Source organism: Chlorocebus sabaeus, chromosome X (genome assembly GCF_047675955.1).
Source record: "Chlorocebus sabaeus isolate Y175 chromosome X, mChlSab1.0.hap1, whole genome shotgun sequence".
Classification (NCBI taxonomy): Eukaryota; Metazoa; Chordata; class Mammalia; order Primates; family Cercopithecidae; genus Chlorocebus; species Chlorocebus sabaeus.
In genome coordinates this window covers 51,087,153-51,107,474 of record NC_132933.1, presented here as the reverse complement: position 1 = coordinate 51,107,474, position 20,322 = coordinate 51,087,153, and the positions used below count along the sequence as shown (strand labels likewise).

At 42.9% G+C, this 20,322-nt stretch overlaps 3 protein-coding genes across 3 annotated transcripts in view; 2 read left to right on the top strand and 1 right to left on the bottom strand.

The window, feature by feature from the left end:
• LOC103232377 (T-complex protein 11-like X-linked protein 2) overlaps positions 1–8,788 on the top strand; it is a 107,668-nt gene extending 98,880 nt beyond the window's left edge. Inside the window, exons 12-13 of the mRNA XM_073013515.1 lie at positions 6,953–7,113; positions 8,731–8,788. The gene's annotated coding sequence lies outside the window, so the exon portion shown is untranslated. The remainder of the gene's footprint in view (positions 1–6,952; positions 7,114–8,730) is intronic.
• The window catches only part of LOC103232374 (nuclear RNA export factor 2-like), a 323,480-nt gene that overhangs the window by 291,967 nt on the left and 11,191 nt on the right, over positions 1–20,322 (bottom strand).
• Positions 7,901–20,318, top strand: LOC140710843 (nuclear RNA export factor 2-like; the record flags this gene model as incomplete). Its single annotated transcript, XM_073013544.1, has 7 exons — positions 7,901–8,826; positions 18,655–18,844; positions 19,071–19,221; positions 19,520–19,603; positions 19,715–19,819; positions 19,935–20,015; positions 20,184–20,318. Coding segments are annotated over exons 1-7 (789 nt in total), but the record flags the coding sequence as incomplete, so codon positions are not given.

The following is a 20,322-nucleotide window of genomic DNA, read 5'->3' as shown; positions in this document are numbered from 1 at the left end:
ACAGTGCTAAACCACTCAGCCCTTATTCTACACAGAGCTTTATGTAAGTTTCATTTAATTCTCACACCAAAGTGAGGGTCATGACGGATAATTTTGTCTATAGCTAAATAGAAAGCTGAAACTAAGAAACGTCAAGTGTCATGAAGTAAAAGAGAGGTTCTGTTAGTAATAGCAAAATGTTGGACTTCAAGTTCTGTGTTCCTTTCATTTGTTTTAAAATTTTATTTATTTTTTAATTTTACAAAATTGTATATATTTACGGGGCACAATGTGATATTTTGATAAGTGTATACATTTAGAAAGACTAACTCAAGCTAATTAATATATCCATCATCTCACCTACTTATCACATTTTGTGATGAGAAGATCTAAAATCTACTTTTAAAGCAATATTGAAATATATGATACATTATGATTAATTCTGCTCACTATGCTGTGCAATCGGTCACCAAAACATATTCCTCCTGTCTAACTGTGCTCCAGTCCCAAATCCTCAGCAGTAAATGCCCCTGTCTCTCCTCAGTGAAACCACTCTTGATTAATAAAGTAGTCTTAGTGTAGTCTTATCTGGGGCTTAGTTGTCCCAGATCTTTCCTGCCATCCACCAGAACCTCTTTGCCGGTAGAGAGTCTTCTGAACTTGAGAAGCTGCAGGATTATGAAAGCCCAGCATGTCATACACTTGCCTGCTCATTGCCCCTTCTCTCACCTTGGCTCTCTTGTCTCTCATAGCAATGTCATCTCAGTATCGGGCATCATGCACATAACTCTTCTGGCCTGTCACAGAAATGAAGTAAATAAAGTGATGGAAGGGGGAAAAAAAAAAAAAAAAAAAAAAAAAACCATAAAGAAACCCCACAATACCAGTCACAAGTCAAACCATTTAAAACTGTTACTTTTGTATTAGTATCAGACAAAAAGTAGATGTTGAGACAACAATAATTATTTGGAATAAAGAAGGCCACCATGTAGTCATGATAGAACATTTATCAAAGAGCTAAAAAGTCTGAACCTACGTGCACTCAAAAACATAGCCAAGAAATATATAAAGCATGATGTTCAGAGTTACAAGAAGGTTGCCGCAATAAAATCTGAAAGTGCACTATTTTAGAGTTGAGGCAGTTCCAAGAAGTAGCAAGATCCAGGGAGTGCCCATGAGCATGGCAGTCAAATAAGAGGTCTTGCGACCATGAGGCTTGGAATTAGATTGGTTTTCTACATGGACATTGAAATCACCCGGGATTGTGACAAGATTAGGTGTAGAAACTCTGAACAGGACGTAAAAATCTTTGACCGAAAGACCAATATGTTGGTTTTATTTTAGAAAACCATCTTTGTAAGATGTCCAGGATGGCCATAAAATTGAATGTGTATTGGCCAGGGATATTTAAACTACAACTAACAGAAAGTGCAAGTCTCGCTGGGTTATCCAATAAGGAAAGACATTTGCTTATATAACTGAGAGTTCAGAGGCAAGGTGAGTTTCATGGTTAATTGAGCCAGTAACTGAAAGATGTAAAGATCCAGGCTAAGTCTTGACCCAACCACTGCTGGATCGGGCATTGGATTATTGGATTAGATTAGACTAATTCTGGGCCCACTCTTGGAGCTAAGAATGTGACCATATATGCTCAAGCACATGACTCTATTGGGAGGAGATACACTGATGGAGGCGATACACTGATGGAGGCCTGAGCCCAGTCAGGAAGGTGAGGAATGTATATTGTGTAGGTAAACAAAAATGTCACCTGCAGGTACAGACTCAAATTATATATACCACTATGAGCATAGTAACCACAATATTCAAGTCCTTCTTGTTTCCTAATAGAGTGACTCTTCGGGTAACAAAGACAGATACTTTATTCAGGAGCTACCTATATTGAATTCATGAATAGGCAGTTACAAAGCATGAGAGCTCTCCCCTGTGCAGTATATGTTTTGGAAGAACCTCAACAGGCATCCACTGTGGGATGCTTGAATTCCATTTTCATTCTTTTTCGATTCGTTGGCAAAGTTTTCTATTCGCTGTTGTCCTGAGATGATGTCGTGTTGGGATTATTTGACCAGAGGTAAATGAATTCTTCATACTTACTGTTAAGTTTTGTCTTTCTGTAAACACGTGACACAGACTTCATAAAGATATCAAAGATCCTCAGATTTCAATATGGAACAACCTTAAAAGCCCTGGGTCTTTAGAAGAAAGTCAGACTCAGCTGGGCGCGGGGGCTCACGCCTGTAATTCAACACTTTGGGAGGCCAAGGCGGGTGGGTCACGTGGTCAGGAGATCGAGACCATCCTGGCTAACAAGGTGAAACCCCGTCTCTACCAACAACACAAAAAATTAGGGTTTGGTGGCACACACTTGTAGTCCCAGCTACTCAGGAGGCTGAGGCAGGAGAATCACTTGAACCTGGGAGGCGGAGGTTGCAGTGAGCCGAGATCCCACCACTGCACTCCAGCCTGGGCAACAGAGCGAGACTCCGTCTCAAAGAGAGAAAAAAGAAGGGAGTCAGACTCCTATAATGTACCAAAATTGAACAACAACCTTTTACTCTAATGCACGCATATATTCACGCTTCGAAAAGGATATGTTTCCATAACGATACCAAATATGCATATGAAAAGAAAATTAAAAATGAGATAATCACCTAATCTGCGAATATGCAGATTTGAAAATTAATTATCAATATATAAATGGAAGCTCTTAATAAAGACGTTGTAGTATCACATAGACAAGATATGTAATGTGTTTTTGCTCATGTTTTGCCTTAGTCTGCATCTACACTGTCAAATGAGCTTAATCGTGTTCACTGGTTCATTATTCGCTAACTCCTTGATTGACTTAGCCAATTGAGCAATCCAACCAGTGAGTCATTCCATAACTGTTGATAAACTACGTGATGTTTTAAATCCAAGGATTAAAAGAAAATACAAACATTATATATCTTGCATTTTTTTCACAGGATCTAATCACTGATAATAATTTATCAGTGATAAGCTGATCACAAGAAACAAAGTGTAAATTTTTCATACATTAAAAAGAAAACAATGTGGCTGGCTAGATTTTAAAAATTATCTGAAAATGTTTTCCAACAGAGTATTTAGAACTATTTCTTGAATTGCACAATATAGTTGCCTTGAGCAGATAACAAGAAGCAATCTGGGAAATTTAAAACTTTCTATTTTCAATACATTAGAAATCTTTGAATCATAATTGCACATTTTTTTAATGGTCTTCACAGTGGAGGGGGTTTGCACATTGGACCAGAGAGCTGCATCTTCACATGTGGCACTACTCTTGAGTAAACACCCTCTATGGAATCCCTACCTTTCCACTCCTCTCCATCCTTTGCCTGAAGGAAGTTTTCATTGTAGATGTAATTTTGTACTTGTATGCTGTGGTAATCCTCAAAGAGTGAGCCTATTACCTAGAGCTGTTGAATTTTACCTTGCATTGAGGGGTTGGCATATTGAGCAATTTGCCAGGGAGCACTATCTGCAACTGCTTCTCTTTTTTTCCTATTGCTTGGCACTGACATAAAGTTACTTCTAGCTACGTTAATGAATTTCACAAAGGAACACAGAAAAATATGTCTTGAATGCATTGCCCATAATGATAGAGTCCCATCTTATGCTTTCCCTTGTATGCTGTTGCTAGGTCAGTCATTTTTACTTTCTGAAAGTTAATTTACATAGGACACCTAGTTCAGGTGTATGTATCTGTGTTCAAACCAAAAGCCTTAGAGTGTGTTTAATTTAACAACGTCACAACCGTTCTGATACTTAGGGGAGTTCTAAGTAAAGTAAGTAAGTTCTAGAAAGGGGAATTCCAGTACTCCCCTTTCTCTCTTTTCTGTTAGGTAAAGCCACTCCTCCTAAAGCCACTAGCATGGATCCCCAAAATGTCCACCACAGAACGAAAAGGTAAAAGAAGGAGAAGTTGTTCCCGTTAAATCCTGCCATATCACATGCAAGAGAAATGGCTTATCAACCTGTCTCACCCCAGTAAACACAGCGCCTAATAAATTCAGTGCCTAAACTGGACCCCAGACATACGAGTCTTTGTCTGTAGAGTTACCTTCCCCCATTGTTTGTGTATATTAGAGCACTGACAGACTTCCATTGGTGTAACTTAAAATCCTAACAAAGTCCTGATAATCATCTCAGAGAAAGAGCGAATGATATGAGTATCAGGTCTGACAGGAGCAAACTATGACTTAACGTAAGAGTTATAATCAGGATTTGTCTTTTGGTGAAAGAATTTGACCATCATCAATACCGTGTAAGTTCCAGTTGAGCATAGGTGGGCTAGATAAAATTCTGCTCTGTCTTTTACTGGTGATCTGTTCATCTGTATGTAATGATAGAAACTGGGGCCAGGGCGGATACCAGGTCTTGAAGTAGGCTTCCATCCTGTGACTTTGTATAGATACTTCCTAAATCCAACTTGAACTTTCATAATAGGCTCTTTCATAAATATGTAGCCCCATTTTATATTCTCTATTTACATGAGTCCCATAAATAATTCTCCAGAATTATCCGAGACCCACTGATTGGCACTTCCTAGTCTTTCACTCCAAATATCATGACTTCAGTCTACGGCCATACCACCCTGAACGCACCCGATCTCGTCCAAATGTCATGACTTCCTTTGATAACCTTAGAGCCACAAACACAGCCTGTTGTCCTCACTAGTATATTCAACTTTAACTGTGGTGGAAAATTTGGTCTGTTGAGTTTTCTTCTGCTTATTTATGTAGCCAGGCCACAGTGCGGGAACCTAGTAAAGTAATCCCAACGCTTGTATAGCATTGTTTGCCTCTGCAAGCAAACCAGAAAGACTCCACTCCACCAGATTTATTTTGGACATGCAGAAGAAGCTGCAGTTTCCCACGCAAATCAGCAAAACAGGAGGTCGTGAAATTGTGATTAACAACAACTGCAGTGTGTACTCTCCTCCTCTTTTCTCTATCCTTTCTGGGGAGACACAGGCAGAATAAAAATACAGTAAAATCTAATTATAATTCAGATTCCACTCGTACAAAATTGTTGCAGTTCAGGCCAGAGCCAGGTATGATGTTTTAAAAGTGCCAATCTTTCTCTTTTCAGTAATTTTTTTTAAAGAAGGAAATGTTTTCAGCTAACCTCAAACGTTTTATACTGACTTTCGTATACACATATTTTATATATTAATAGTAGGTTTATATGTATACATTTAAATGAATCTCCTGAGGTCCTTAATTAGATTCAGCGTTGACTGGTGCTAATTACTGATAGTAATTGAAATTACTTAGTTGCTATTTCAGTGAGAACATCCAAGACCTCAACTCTCAGTAACCGGGTCTGTCTTCCAGTTTGTGTGAATTAATACGGCTGAACTAAAATTAATTTCCTTTGGAAAACCCGGGGGGTGGTCAGAATAGTCTAGCACCATACTGCCTGGGAGAGACAGCTGGTTTGCCACCTGCAATGTCTGTGACCTCTTAGGCAAGTGATCTTAACGCCTCTGTGCTTCAATTTCCTCGTCGGTAAAATTCTGTTATACTGCCCACTCCATAGGGTTAGCACTCTTAAATGCGTTAACCTTTTGGAGTGTGTGGCACATACTAATCACTATACACATTTTCTTTTTCAAATGAACAACTAAAATTCATTAGGTTTGCCTTAATTTCCTTTGGCCCTGTATGAAATTAAGTCAACAGTGCTTACCTGTACGGACTGCTTAGGCTCTTGCAGTAGTGTCAAAGATTATGGTTTTAGTGAGGACCTTTTTCATCGTGAAGTATTAAATTTCACGTGTTGTTAGAAATGAAACACATAAAATATATTAAAGAGGGATGGGGGACCAGGAGCGGTGGCTCACACGGTAATCCCAGCACACTGGGAGGCCAAGGTGGGCGGATCACCTGAGGCCAGGAGTTCGAGACCAGCCTGGCCAACGTGGTGAAACCCCATCTCTACCAAAAAAATACAAAAATTAGCCGGGCGTGGTGGCGGGCGCCTGCAATCCCAGCTACTTGGGAGGTTGAGGCAGGAGAATCGCTTGAACCCGGGAGGTGGAGGTTGCAATGAGCCGAGATCGTGCCATTGCACTCCAGCCTGGGCAACAAGAACAAAACTCCGCCTCAAAAAATAAAAATAAATAAATAAATAAATAAATAAATAAATAAATAAAACGTGGGATGGGGTTAGCAAAAGCTCAAGTTTGTGTGCTGTGGAAGGTTATCTGGAGGTACCACCATCTCGGTAATACGGGCAGTCTCAGAGCTCCGGGTCTCATGAACAGAACGGTCCCCTGAAACATGCAGATCAGGAGAACTCTACAGTGGTTGGATTCTACTGTCAGGAAATTGACCCAAGCTGACCCACCTATCCTGGGTACTTGAGCCTTGCAGGATCCCAAGGCTGCAAGTCATGTGGATGCCACTATCATGTGAACACTACAATTGTGAGTCCTACTGATAGGGCCCCACTGGTCATATCAGCACCAAGGGTTCTAAAACTTTGAGGTCATGTGGCCTCTCTTATCGTGTTGCTCCTATGGTCACGTGATGGGCCCAGCTCTTCCAGTCACTGCAGTATGGTGGACTTCTGAACCCTGTTGCTCACATGGATTCTTCCCTCACCTGGCCATTACTGGCTACCAGCATGTGGAAGTCTCAGCCCTCGAAGTCATATAGATGACCTACTGTTTAGGGTCATGTGGATGTTATGGTCATGTACACTACTCCCACCCACCCCTCCCCATGGCCACAGTGTCAGGCTCATTCCTCTCTGTCACGTGAACATTGTGAGCTGCCGAACTCTGCAGATGCGTGTGTGGGCAGCCAAGTGGCTCCTATCATCTGGTGGCAGGCAAAGCCTTTGCGGTCCTGTGAGCACCGCAGCTAACCAATGGCTGTTGTACATGTGACTCTTATGGTCACGTGAGATTCCGCACCCTCCCATTCAGGTGAAGATTGAGTGCTCCAAATCCCGTCAGAGAGGTGCTTCCGGCTCCACGCCCTGACTCAGGCAGAAGTTTTATTGGACTCCAGCTCAGATCTCAAGCCTTCCGGCAACTTTCATATCCTGCCACGCTGGAAGGAAGTCTGGTACGAGTGGAACCAGCCGGTACTAGAAGTTCACTGAGAATTGGGCTTTAAGGGGTGGCTGAGCAATCTCCAAATAGCAGAGGCTCTGAGGGGGTGGGGTGGGGTGGTGAGGGGGGTGGAGGGGTGGTGATGTGGGGGGGTGGGGGGTGGGGGGTGGGGAAGGGCGGGGGCTGCGGGAGGGTCGGGGGTATGGGGGGTTTGGGTGAAGGTAGCGGAGGACTTTCCTAATGTGGCCAAACTTGTGAACACCTGGCAGAGAAACTGTGTGTGTGTGTGTGTGTGTGTGTGTGTGCGTGTGTGTGTGTGTGCGCGCGCGCGCGCGTATGCACCCGTGCATCTATGTCTGCCATTCGCCTTGATCCTGGACTCATAGGAGCTGTTGTTGGTAGAGAGTGAAGTAAAGGAGGAGAAAGCACTGGGGCAGAATGTGGGGTTGGGGGGATAGGGGTAGGGTTGGTAGTGGGGCGGCGGGAATTCATGAACTTGTAAGTCGTTTCTCCCGGGCAGGGCTGTGGAAGCCTGATGGGATCCCCCCCGCTTCTCGCCCCCACACGAAAAACCCTACCCTTACCAGTCACCCTGCCTGATTCACTGTCCGTGCCAGGTGATTCTGTCCTCTGCCCCTCCTCAGACCATGTTGTTAAGGACACTCGAGACTTCCTAGATCCCAGTTTGTATAGACGATTCCAGATCCAATCTTAGTTTCCGTCTCTTTTTCGGTTATGTAAAGATTCTCTTTGTTTCCATGATTTATTTTTCTGCTAAACTTTCTAAACAGGGGCTCAGGGGGGTGGGCGAAAGGGAGAGAAGGGAATTGGGAATTTTTTTTTAAGAGAATTTGATATTTCAATAAAGGTGTCCAAGTCGTCATGATGTGAAGGTTCGGAATTTACTTGTTATACTTTGTTTGAACGTCACTGGCTTTAAAAAGTACATTTGGCCGGGCGCGGTGGCTCACGCCTGTAATCCCAGCACTTTGGGAGGCCGAGACGGGCGGATCACAAGGTCAGGAGATCGAGACCATCCTGGCGAACACGGTGAAACCCCGTCTCTACTAAAAAATACAAAAAACTAGCCGGGCGAGGTGGCGGGCGCCTGTAGTCCCAGCTACTCGGGAGGCTGAGGCAGGAGAATGGCGTAAACCCGGGAGGCGGAGCTTGTAGTGAGCCGAGTTCGCGCCACTGCACTCCAGCCTGGGCGACAGAGCAAAGACTCCGTCTCAAAAAAAAAAAAAAAAAAAAAGTACATTTGGGAGTGGGGTGACAATTTTTTGTGTGTGTATGTGCTTAGGATGTCTCAGTGGCTTATAGTAGTATAGCTTGACACTCTTTTGTTTCTGATTCTTCCCCCATCAACCCCTGATTTTCTAATGATGGCTTCTTAGATTCCTTCCTGAAAACTCTCTCCTTTCCTTCCTGTGGAAAAGTATAGTGAACGGATTTAAGTTACAATCATGGGTGATAACATTTGGTACGTCATGAAAGCGGTATTGGGTGAATGAAGTTGAGCAAATAGCAAGATTGTGCTTAATCTTACGGGGTTTTAAATATTGCTTGGCAGATGGTCAGAGAATGTTGTCACTTGTGATATTTGATATTACATGTAGCTTGAATAATCTATTTTTCTCTCATTTCAGCATTTCCAAGTTTGTTCTGTGAGACTCTAGGGTCAGGACAAAGCAACAACAAAATGTGCTCTACTCTAAGGAAGTGTGGGACATACACAACTGAAGGTAAACGAATACTGTAGGAGTTTTTTAGATGATATGCTAATATACAACACGAGTCTCAAAGGGAGGGCTACTTTCCCCAACTTGTATGGGAATGGAACATTTTTTTCCACAGAGCATTTGAGGTGCCAGTGTTCTTCAGGAAATATTTGGGGAAACCCGGTTCAGACTACATCTTCTAACACTGTAAAACCTTGTGCCTTTGTTTACTCAGAACAATGGAATGGGGGTTTATAATAGTTGTAATCTATTCTGCTCATTAAGAAATTGATTATTGCTCTTTAATTCATTTTATCTTATGTCATCAGTCAGTCTCTGCTGCTTGAATCTTCCTACTTTTTTACTCTTCAGAGATGCCGCCAAGCATGCGTCTGATACCATGGCGGTGGCAAACAATATGTGCCTAAATGCAAGTCGTTAGGAAATGTTACCTGTGGCAGCAAATAAAGTGTCCCACTCTTGAAAACAAGATACAACTTACCTGTCAGGACAAGGAGATGCAGTACCTATTGTTACTTAATAATTACAACTGCCATAGTTTGAGCCCCTGTCATATGTCAAGCACTGTGATAACCTCAGCCGTCATGCAAGTTGCTGCATTTAACCCTCAGGAAAATCTTGAGAGGGTGTTATTTTAATTGACAGATGAGATATATGAGTCAGGAGAGGCTGAGTGTAACGCCGTGCTTATTGGCCACCCCCAGACCTCAGTGGCTTATTTCTCACTCCTGCTGCATGTTTATGGCAGGTGCAGATCCTTCGGGGGATGGTGGATGTAGGGTTCTGAGCGATTCTTATTGGAATGACTCAGAGACCCAAACTAATGGAGCAGCCACCATCTAGAAAAGGGTTACTCACTGCGTCAGAGTGGGAGAGAGCCCTAGAGGGTCTCAAGCCAACAACCAAAGGTTCTGACCCAGAAATAACCCATGTCACTCATCACTCACAACCCATTGGCCAGAGCTAGTCACATGCACGGCCCTGCCCCAAGGAAGACAGTCGGGTCGGGCAGTCCCACCAGGTGCCTGGTACAGGGGAGAATGTAAACACTTGGTAAATGGCAGCACTGACAACTGCATGAAGGAATCGAAGCTGGGAGGGATTAAGTACTTGCCTAACATCACATCGGCCGTAAGTGACAGAATCAGGATTTGAATCCACCCAGGTATGATTTCTTTTACATCCTTTCTGCTTCTTTCTACGCTGCCTGCTCTTCTCTTAAAGGAAGCTTATAGTAAAAATTCTTTTACTTCAATGATGCAATGCCCTCTTCCTTAATCATCTGATAGTTTAATTGAATAGACACGATGGCGCTGGTTAAAAAGACCAACATTGATAAGCCAGAGGTCTTTTCCAAACAAGGGAATGTATTGGATATTTGAATGTCCATTGTATTCAACTATAAAAATAAAACCAGGTGGTAGATGAAAGGACTTTTCATTGATCATTTACTTAATATGGAATAATCTCCATGTCTTTCCATTATGTTAAGGAAAAATGATAAAAAATAGAGCCTACCTTGATGAAACTGAAAACAGATGCGAGAGAGTTGAACAAAATTGCTAGATGTCAGTGTTTCAGAAGCACAGGATAATGATAAAATCTCTGGCCACAAGGGCAGAGAAAATTAGCGAGATGGTGCAGGTAAGCCACTTTTGGAATGAAGATAGTGTCACACTTACACTGACAGAAAAGATTGAAAAAGATCACATTATGAAAAAGATGTGAAAATTTGAAAACTTAGATTAAATAGATGAATTCCAGGGGAAAAATATATGTAACTTTCCAAACCCAAAGAATAGAAAACCTTGGTTTATTCAGTGTATTCTTGACAAGGCAAAATTACTAGCCAATCTGAATTAGTTACATAAACGCAAATAATGTGAATCAATTAATAGCAAACTAAACCCAACAATGGGTAACACAGATAATACAGCATAACAAGGTTGTGTTTAATCCCAAGCATGCAAGCTGAGTTTAACATTTTAAGAGATCTGTAATGTAATCTAACACATTAGCTGAATAAAGGGAGGAGGACAGGACAAATACAACAAAAGATCCAGTTAAAAAAAAAAAAGTATGCAGTAAATTAACCAACTGGGATTGAACAACAACAATAACAATAATTCTCAGCAGATCGGTAATATAGAAAGCTATCTCTTTAGGCTGACAATGGGTATCAAAACAATACACCCCATCAGACACCACCCTTAATAGTAAAACATTAGAAGTATTCTCCTTACAATCAGAAAAGGGATAAAGATGACTGGTATGACGAATTCTGTTCAATGTCGTACTGAGTCTAGTGCAGTAAGCCATATATCATACTAGGCAGTGCGGTAAGCTGTCATACATGCATGCCTACACACACAAATTAATACATGTATAAAAGTGAAAATAAAGCTGTCAATGTGACCATCTTCATATGAAACTCAGGAGAAGCTACAGAAAATTAAAATTAATAATGGAGATCAACAAGTTTGTTGGATATAAGACGAATATACACAAACCATGTTAACAAATAGAAAATACCATCTTTATTGTAAATATACCATTTACAATAGAAAACATGTCTTGTGAAATATACGATGAATCTGCTTACTTGGCAACTATTCCAACACTTAAACATTCTTACACGCTTTCCTGTACTGTAGAGACTAGAAAGTTGGAGCATGAAAGGAAACATACATGCACATGACCACACACATGTGTGCACACACTGTCTCTATCTTTCTCTCTCTCTCTCTCTCTGTCTCTCTCTCACACACACACGTGCACACACACACACGCACACACACACACACACACAAATACACTCTCACACACATACAATTTACCAGAGTCCCTTGCAGTTAGGGTCCCAAATGGGATACTTGTTGCATCAAGCATATGTGCCAACATGAGACTCAGAGGTGGAACTGAATAACATGGGAGCCATATGTGGGGTGGACTACCTGTGATGAGGGAGGTCTCCAGTTGTTATGGGGCAGCCATTGCAGAGTTTCTAGAATTCAGTCTCTGTCATGCATGTCAATTAATGGGCAGGCAGCAGTGGTATTTCAGCAGTAGCAGTTCCATAACGTGGGTGGACTTCTCCTGGCTGTGCAGCATCCAGGCCTGCTTTTCTGGCCCTCACAGAGTTTTTGTAAGCTATGTAATATATTTTATTACAGATATCTTGTTTGTATAAAAGAACTAGAGTGAATTCTGGCATAGGCAAGTTGGGACCTTGATTAACACAGTGCTTGGCAGTAAAATTGGTTGCAAGCAAAAGACCTTGAAGGAAATGGGGATCTGGGATAGATTTGGCCCACAGGACATGGTTGCTGACACCCACTCTAAGCTAATAGACTCATTGGGTCCCCAAAACAGTGCTGAGTGGGAAGTGCGCAAAATGAGGAGGCAGCTATTCCTAGGATCCTCTGGCAAGCATAAGCCAAAAGCCGAGGCTTTAGCACAGTTGTTTTCAACCTTGGTTGCACACTGCAATTCACGTGGAGAGTTAAAAAATGTGGTTGCCTGGATCTAACCAAGGTTCTGCTTTGACTGTTCTGGGTGTGTCCTGGTGCTAGTGAATTGTCTCAGTGTCCCCAAGTGGCTGTAATGTGTAATCATGGTTGAGAACTGCTTGAACAATTTAAATGATAAGAATGCAAGCCTTTTACAATATTTAATTTTAAAATGTTATAATTGTGGTTTCAGAATCATAATATTACAATAATAATAAATACATAATTACACTGGAAAATAAGAAATAAAGATTCCCATGTAAGAAATCGAGACGATTGTCTTTTTCAAAGAGAAAGGAAATGGGAAAACACAGTGGTAAAGCCGGGGCCACCACAGTTTGTGTCCGGCTTGAAGCTAAACTGCCGGCAAGGCCAGAGCAAGGTATGGATTAAAGCTAAGTAAGTGTCTGTGAGCCCAGGGCTGATTCTGCAGTGGAGCCTCCTCTGCAGAAGACAGTCACAACCCAGGATCAGCATGGAAGGATGGCAGAAACTCAAAAAATCCAATAATTGGCACTGAGGGAACAGAAAAAATGGAAGAGGCTGAAACAGACATTAAGATAGTATTTTCCCAGAGAGACAAAGGAGTGATAAAGGATGAAATTGTGTCTATTACAAAAGAATAGAAGACTGCCCAAGAAAGATGGCTTTTTGAAGGCAAGGATCTCCTTTCACTTCCTCCTGAAACTTCGTTAAAACAACAACATAACAGGTGAACAAATTATGGTATATCCATCAAGGGGCTTTTACTCAGCAAGGAAAAGTCAAGAACATGGATGGGTCTCATAAACAGTATGCCGAGTTAAAGGAGCCAGACCCAAAGGGTACAGCTTGTATGAGTCCATTTGTATGAAATCTTAGAACAGGAAGATGAATATATAGTAACTGAAAGTATAGCAATGTCTGTATGGGGCCAAGGGATGAAGAGGAGATCAACTGGAAACCTTTTGGGGTGTGTTATAGGTTCTATATCTTGATTAAGGTGGTAGCTAGCCCTAATCTCTGATTTTTACATATAAGAAACCTGCGATCAGGAGAAGTTGAATGAGTCGTCAAAAGTGAGGTTAGCTTATTAATCGGAGAGAAGATATTCACACCTGATTATCAGTAATAGATGGTTTCCATTATGCTGTATATGGGTCAATAGGAAAAGTGCTTCTCCCCAAGCACTTGACAAAACCCTGACCCAGCCATAAACATCCTCTTATACAAGTATAAAGCGTAGGTGTGAAAGTATAACCATTCTGCATTCCAGCCACCTACTTCTACACATGGTTGACATTCTCACATGTCCCTTTACCCTGACTTGTTTGTGTTTATATTTACAAATGAAAACGTAGTTTTTCATTAATATTTTCTTCTGAGGAATCATACCGTAATATACAGTTTTATAACCTGACTTTGTTTTTCTTTCCCTTTGTATCGTGTGGTGTGACGAGTATTCTGCCTTGCTGCTTATAGTCTCCCACTTAAACCTGAAACATTTCTTGCATAATAATACATTTTTTTTCCTCAAAGATTGGAAACGGGAACTTAAGCTCCCTACTGAATCCTTCCACATAACCTGTTTCATGCTCTGAGCTTTCAGTTTTGGTTCCCTTAATCCGTATGTCAGATGATTCCCCATTGGAGCCGGGGCTGCCCTGTTTTACTACTGCCGCTTTGTAAAATACGTTAATAGCTGACATGGCAACCGGATGCCACTCACTCATCTCTTGTCATTTACAGGAGGACTAATAACAACGGAAGCAACTAACATGTATTTCTCCCTTGATAAACGCCAGATGTTGTACTAAGTTCTCGACATAGTAGTAGACAGCTTATTTATAGTGCTTGTTAGGTCACGGGCATTTCTCCTGGTGCTTTTCACGTATTTCCATGTGTTGACTCACTTAATTTTTACAGTAGCCCCATGAGGTAGAAACTGTTACTATCTTTGAGTTAGGGGGAAAACAAGCAAAAAGAACTTGAGTCACAGCGAGGTCAGTTACTTGCCTTGGATCGTAGCATTTAGCACCAGGATTGAAATCCTGATGGATCTAACCTCAAATCCTATGCCCATAACCAATAATGTGCGACTCTGTGTCAAGGCTGAAATGAGCGGTACGACAGGGCCCACTCAAAGTCTGCTGGGCAATGATGGGTGTGGTTTTTGGAATGAATGTCCCGACTCCAGCCTTCTGTCCAAGAGACTCATCACTGCACACTGTTGCCTTGTATCATCTCTCCTTTTTTCAGACTGTGTGGGAACTGTTTCTCTGGTGTCCATCTTGAAGTGAAGTAACAGGGACAGACAAGATGTACATGGACAGGAAGGAAGGAAGGAAGGAAGGAGAGTTTTCAGAGGGGAGCGTATCACCAGGATGAATTCAGTTCCCTGGAGGCGTTTTCAATGTGTGTTTCTTTGTCTTCTCTGTACTCACCCTCTTCTTTCTGACCCACACATCCATCCCTTGGCTTTTTCACCCTGTATGTCAGGTACTCATGCCCCTTCCTTGCCATGTCTACTTCATTCCAAGGGCAGTCATTTCTACTTCTCCCCTTGACAATATCAGCCACTCTCTGGTCCCGTCATCCTTCTGTCCCAAAGAACCTGTAAAGCACAGCCCTATAATTATATGTATGTATTTAGACAGAGAGTGATTTATGAAATACATTCAAAAAGTGAAAAGTCTGGATCAAAGTGTAAGAATGACTTCTGAATGGTTAGGCATATTGCAGAAAATTAGACTCACACACGGTTAGTGGAAGTGTATATTGGTGTAAATATCATTGAAAATCCTTAGGAAAATATCACTTTATGCTTAAAAGTACTCACGTGCTTCTTCTGGGAAACTGTAGAGCAGGGACTCAAAATCTTAGACCCACTTTGAAGCCCTGGCTGTGTTCCACTGGGTTTTTTGGCCACCCCCGCTGGAGGTGCTCCGCAACCCTGGTCAATCTGTGGATATTGTTCCGTTACTTTTGTGTACAGGGAACTTCATTACTTTCTTATTTTAAAACTGTCAGTTCAAATATTAAAACACCGAGAGGTAAAAAAGAAAAAAGAAAAGCACTAAAAAGCATATTCTGAACAAGAAACAAAATTTGGCCATATATAATACATAACACATGAAAAGAAATGTGCAGTGGGATCCAGTGTTGTGTGGCAATGTGTTTACCAACATGATTTGGAGTACGCGTATCTGTAACCTAATTGTAGAAGCATGTAATACAAAACACTAACACTTGCTTGCATGGGCAACACGGACACACAGACCACACATTCTTCCCTTTCTCTGAGACAGAGATGATGATGCTTCCTGTCTGTCACAAGGCTGAGTGAACACAACACGCCTTTAGGTCCAGAACATTCTTCCTACAGAGACCAGATGTCCAGAAAGCTCTGTCTGCTGTATTCAGGGAATGCCTCTCCTCATTTCTGTCACCACTATTTGCAAAAGCCTCCTTCTCTGGGATCTTCAAAGCTGCAGTTCTAGCCACAGTCTGCAGGGAGGTACTCAGTTCTATTTCTAAGGATACATTAATGAAAAAATATTAATGTTGCAGAAGAAAAAATTAATTCATTCTAGTTTTGCAGGCAGGTTATGAAATAGTTCTGCAGCCCGAATAGCTCTGGAATAAATATAAATAGAGGTCGGTAGAAATGGTTCAGATGGATGTATTCTCAAAAGTGGTTTTGTCAATGATCTCAAACCTACATCACATGCATTCATTTAACAAATACTAATTGGGTCCTTGTTCTATGCCAGACACTGCCAGCCCAAAGTGACTCCTAATCTGAAAACCCATGGCCCAAACAGATTACACCCATCTGGTCCAAGACAGAGATCTCCACCTTATCCAAGACGCCTGGTTCCCACCCTGACAGGAGTGACTAGCACAAAACATCATCCCTGGCCTGCTCAACAAAAAATCTGTCGATGAGACCTGAAAGCTTGCCATTTAAGGGAGAACCAGTGCAGTCTCTGGAGGAACACTCAGGGTACAGAGTCAGACCAATATACATGGGGACATAATTCCTGTCCTGCCACTGACTTGGCTGGGAAATGTACCCGACATCTGTGAACCAAATATTCATGATCTGAAAAGGGACTGTGGATAGAATTCTCATGGATTTTCTGTGAGGAGGTCAAGAGAAACCTAGTGAGTCTGCCCAACACTGAGCAAATGTTGGTTGCCACTGGGCAAGGGTTGGTTTTCTTCGTATCCCATTCTTTCCGTGCCGTAGCAGGGATGCTGATGCCATGCACTCAGTGGCACGGCAGTGATATAGGCAGAATTCCAGACTAACATAGGAAGTACCAGTAGGAACGCACGTGATGTCATAAAGGTTACTCACTACTATGTCTGTGTGGGAGGATCAGCCAGTACATGGTGGGGCCTGAGCAGAAACCCAGGCGGTCTGGGTGAGAAGTACTAGCTGCTTTATAATACTCTTGAGATCACCTGTAATTCTGGCAGCACAACTGCGAGACAGGGATTGTGCTGAGATGCCAGAGTTCAGCAAGTGGACGTGCGCCTGTGTGTGTTTTGTCTTTGGCATCTCTCTCTGTCCGGTCCCTCTGTGGCTTTTTATCACATGTGCTCTTGTCCAACACAAGGCCTTGCCTGAGGCTGTAGCTGTAGCTGTTGGCTAGCTCACTTTTACACCTTCTTCCCCTCAGTGACATTATTTCTGAAGTAACATGTATTCTCAAAAATGACTCTGACTCAGGAATACCTGTGCTCCATATATTGACCATGTGCCCTTAACCCTCACTTTAATCTTTGATTTTTTTCCCTTTCATCTGTGGACTTTCATGAAAATGAGTTGGTTTCTGGACATCCTCCAGATGTCACCAATAGGGGTCTTTGTTGTTGTTGTTGTTGTTGTTGTTGTTGTTGTTGTTGTTGCTGTTGCTGAGTACTGTTATGGACTCATAGCTTTTTAACATACCGATGGGCTCCAAACCCCGGTTAAAGCATTTTGAGTAAAGGAATGGCAAGATTTGACTTATGCCTTAAAAAGTCACTCTGCCTCCTGTGTTGAAAATAGATGGTAGGGTAGTCAAGGACAAAAGCAGAAGGACAACTTGGAAGGCAGCATAATCCAGGAGACAGATGTTGGTGACCTGGCCAGGGTAGGTAGCAATGGAGGGGGTGAGAAGTGGCCAGACTCTGGATATCTTTTAAAGGTAGAGCCAAGGGAAGATACATCCATCCTGATGGGTTGGATGTAGAGTGTGAGAGAAAGAGAGCACTCCAGCCCCACCTCCAAGTTGTGGAGACCAAGCATCAGGAATGTCTGGGTCAGACGCTCTGCCCACATTTAATTTCATTTCTAATGGCACACAGGGAAAGTCCCAACAGTCGAGAGGAGCAGGACTGTCCTGACAGTGGGTCACACACGGTGAAAGCAATGACCCCCCTACAGAAGTTCATCTGAGGCCTGGCCATAATCAGTACATTGCAGCGAGGTCAGCAGTGACCGAAATTTTATTCATAAGGGTGCCCTGAGACAAGGTGTACATTTTGAAATTGGTTGAGGTCTGTTTGACGGTCCAGGAGATGGTCTACCTTCGTGAATGCTGCAAGACAGTAGAGGGGAAAAAAAGCGCTCTGTTTTCATTGTTGGGTACAGTGTGTTGGGTACAGTGTTTAATTTATGTCATTTAGATCCTGTTACTGTAGTGGTTTTCAAGATCTGCTGATTTTCTTTCTAGTAATTCTGTCACTTGCTTAGGAAGAGTTGTCTCTTGGGCTGAAAGCATTTTGGGCTGGGCAAAAAGAAAGCTTGCTCTGGATATTTCAAACTGAGTATTGTTGAGGGCAAGGCTGGAGGCAGGAGGGCAGCTTGAGAAGCTGTTACATCAGACCCACCTGTCTTTAAAGCTTGTACTACACCAGCAAAGAAGTATAACTTGCTGATTGTTCACAGAATGCATTTGGAGACTGGATTTGGGAGGTGCGAGAGAGCTTGTCTCCCAGGTGTTGGTGTGGTTGTTAGGTTAGAGAAGCCTGAGAGAAGGCAAGATTAGGACCCCTTCCAGGTGTGTGACTAGTGTCTAGTCCAACCCATGGACATACACACCTCTGTTCTTTATAATTCCTGCTCCATTTCTTAAGAGGTTCGACACAGTTGCTTCCGCTCCCAAGATTCCTCCCCTGATTGTGCCACCTGTGAGATAAGGTTGTTGTATCTGGATAGGCAGAGGAGTTTGTTTTCTGGGGCTTGTGTGGTGGGTTGGCACTTTACTTGCCCTACCATGGAGTTAGCTCACGACATGGTACATGGTAAGTGGACCATTGATCTGTCTCAAACGTGTCTTTTTGTTCTCAGTTGCAGAATGCCATGACCATGGTAGCCCTTTTCAAGGAAGAAAGAAAGGTGGGAATTCTTTCCGGGATAATTCTGACAAGAGGAACTGTCATCATGAACATGGTGGATATGAGCGTCCACCTTCACACTGCCAGGAGAATGATGGAAGCGTGGAGATGCGGGATGTCCACAAGGACCAACAACTAAGACAGTAAGTGACCAGGCAGCTTGGTTTGCAAGTAGCAGCCCCCGGGACTGTGCAACCCTTTCATTCTCTGTGGTCTTCCTTTTCTTCTCTCATTAGAGAGCTGAAGAATGCTGGAAGTGGAATAGTGGCTGAGCAATCCTAATTGTAGCCCTGGCGTCAGTGAGTGGAGCATGTAGAGAAGACGTTCTTAGATTTAATGGATACCCGCCTTCTCTCCTCTTCCCCACAGCACTCCTTATAGCATCCGATGCGACAGAAGAATGAAATGGCATAGTGAAGACGAAATCTGTATTACCACGTGGAGAAATAGAAAACCTCCAGGGAGAAAAATGAGGCAGAACACACAGGATGGATACACAAGGAACTGGTTCAAGGTCACAGTGAGTATCTGGGTGGGGTCTGCATTAGGTAGACGATTCTGGAACCTGATAGGAGGAAGACCACTTAAAACACCCTAAGCTGATTATTCGGAGGAGAGCTTTGGAATAGGGGGAATGGGAGTTTAGGGAATCCATATTTGGCACAAAAATAAAATCATGTCAGCGGTCCTTTCTTTAGAGGTCTAAGCTAAGTAGAAGGTCGGAAGAAAAGAAAAAAAAAAAGCTGGTTGGTTCTGTTCTCCATCCTTAGTTCCGTGTTGTCTCTCCCTTCTCTCCTATTTCTTCTTTTTACCTTTAGATTCCTTACGGGATAAAGTATGACAAGTCATGGCTAATGAATTCAATCCAGAGCCATTGCAGTGCCCCCTTCACTCCGGTTGATGTAAGAGAGGATGGTGAAGCCAGATGAGTGGGCACGGGGGACGAGGAGAGGCCTGGCTCAGCAGGAGCCATTGGCCTCTGATGCTGTTGCTCTTGTCTTCACTCCCTGTAGTTTCACTACATCCGAAATCGAGCATGCTTCTTTGTCCAGGATGCTAATACTGCCTCCGTATTGAAGGATGTCAGTTATAAGATTTGTGATGACGAGAACCGAAAGGTGTGTGTTGAGGGCATTCCCTGTACTTAGTCTCTGGGCAGGAGGACAGGCCAGGGGGCTGGTCGTCCTCTTTGGGATTAGAGGTCCTGGTACTTACCACGCTGCCTCCCTGCAGATATGTATATTTGTCAATCATTCTACCGCGCCCTACTCTGTGAAGAATAAGTTGAAGCCAGGCCAAATGGAGATGCTTAAGGTAATACAGACTCAAGGATCATTGTATGCTCACTTCCTGGACCCATCTCTTCTTCCCCTGGTCCCCTTTTTCCCTGTCACCACCACCACCACCACCACCACCACCACCACCACCACCACCACCACTACCAGAGCCTCAGAGCCTCTGTCTTCATCTCTAACTCTGCAGCTGACTATGAACAAACGGTACAATGTCTCCCAACAAGCTCTTGATCTCCAGAATCTCCGCTTTGACCCAGGTATGGCTGACAGCAGCAATTCTAAGGCAAGCAGGGGCAGAGCGGTCTGCCTGAGAGGGAGACTTAGGG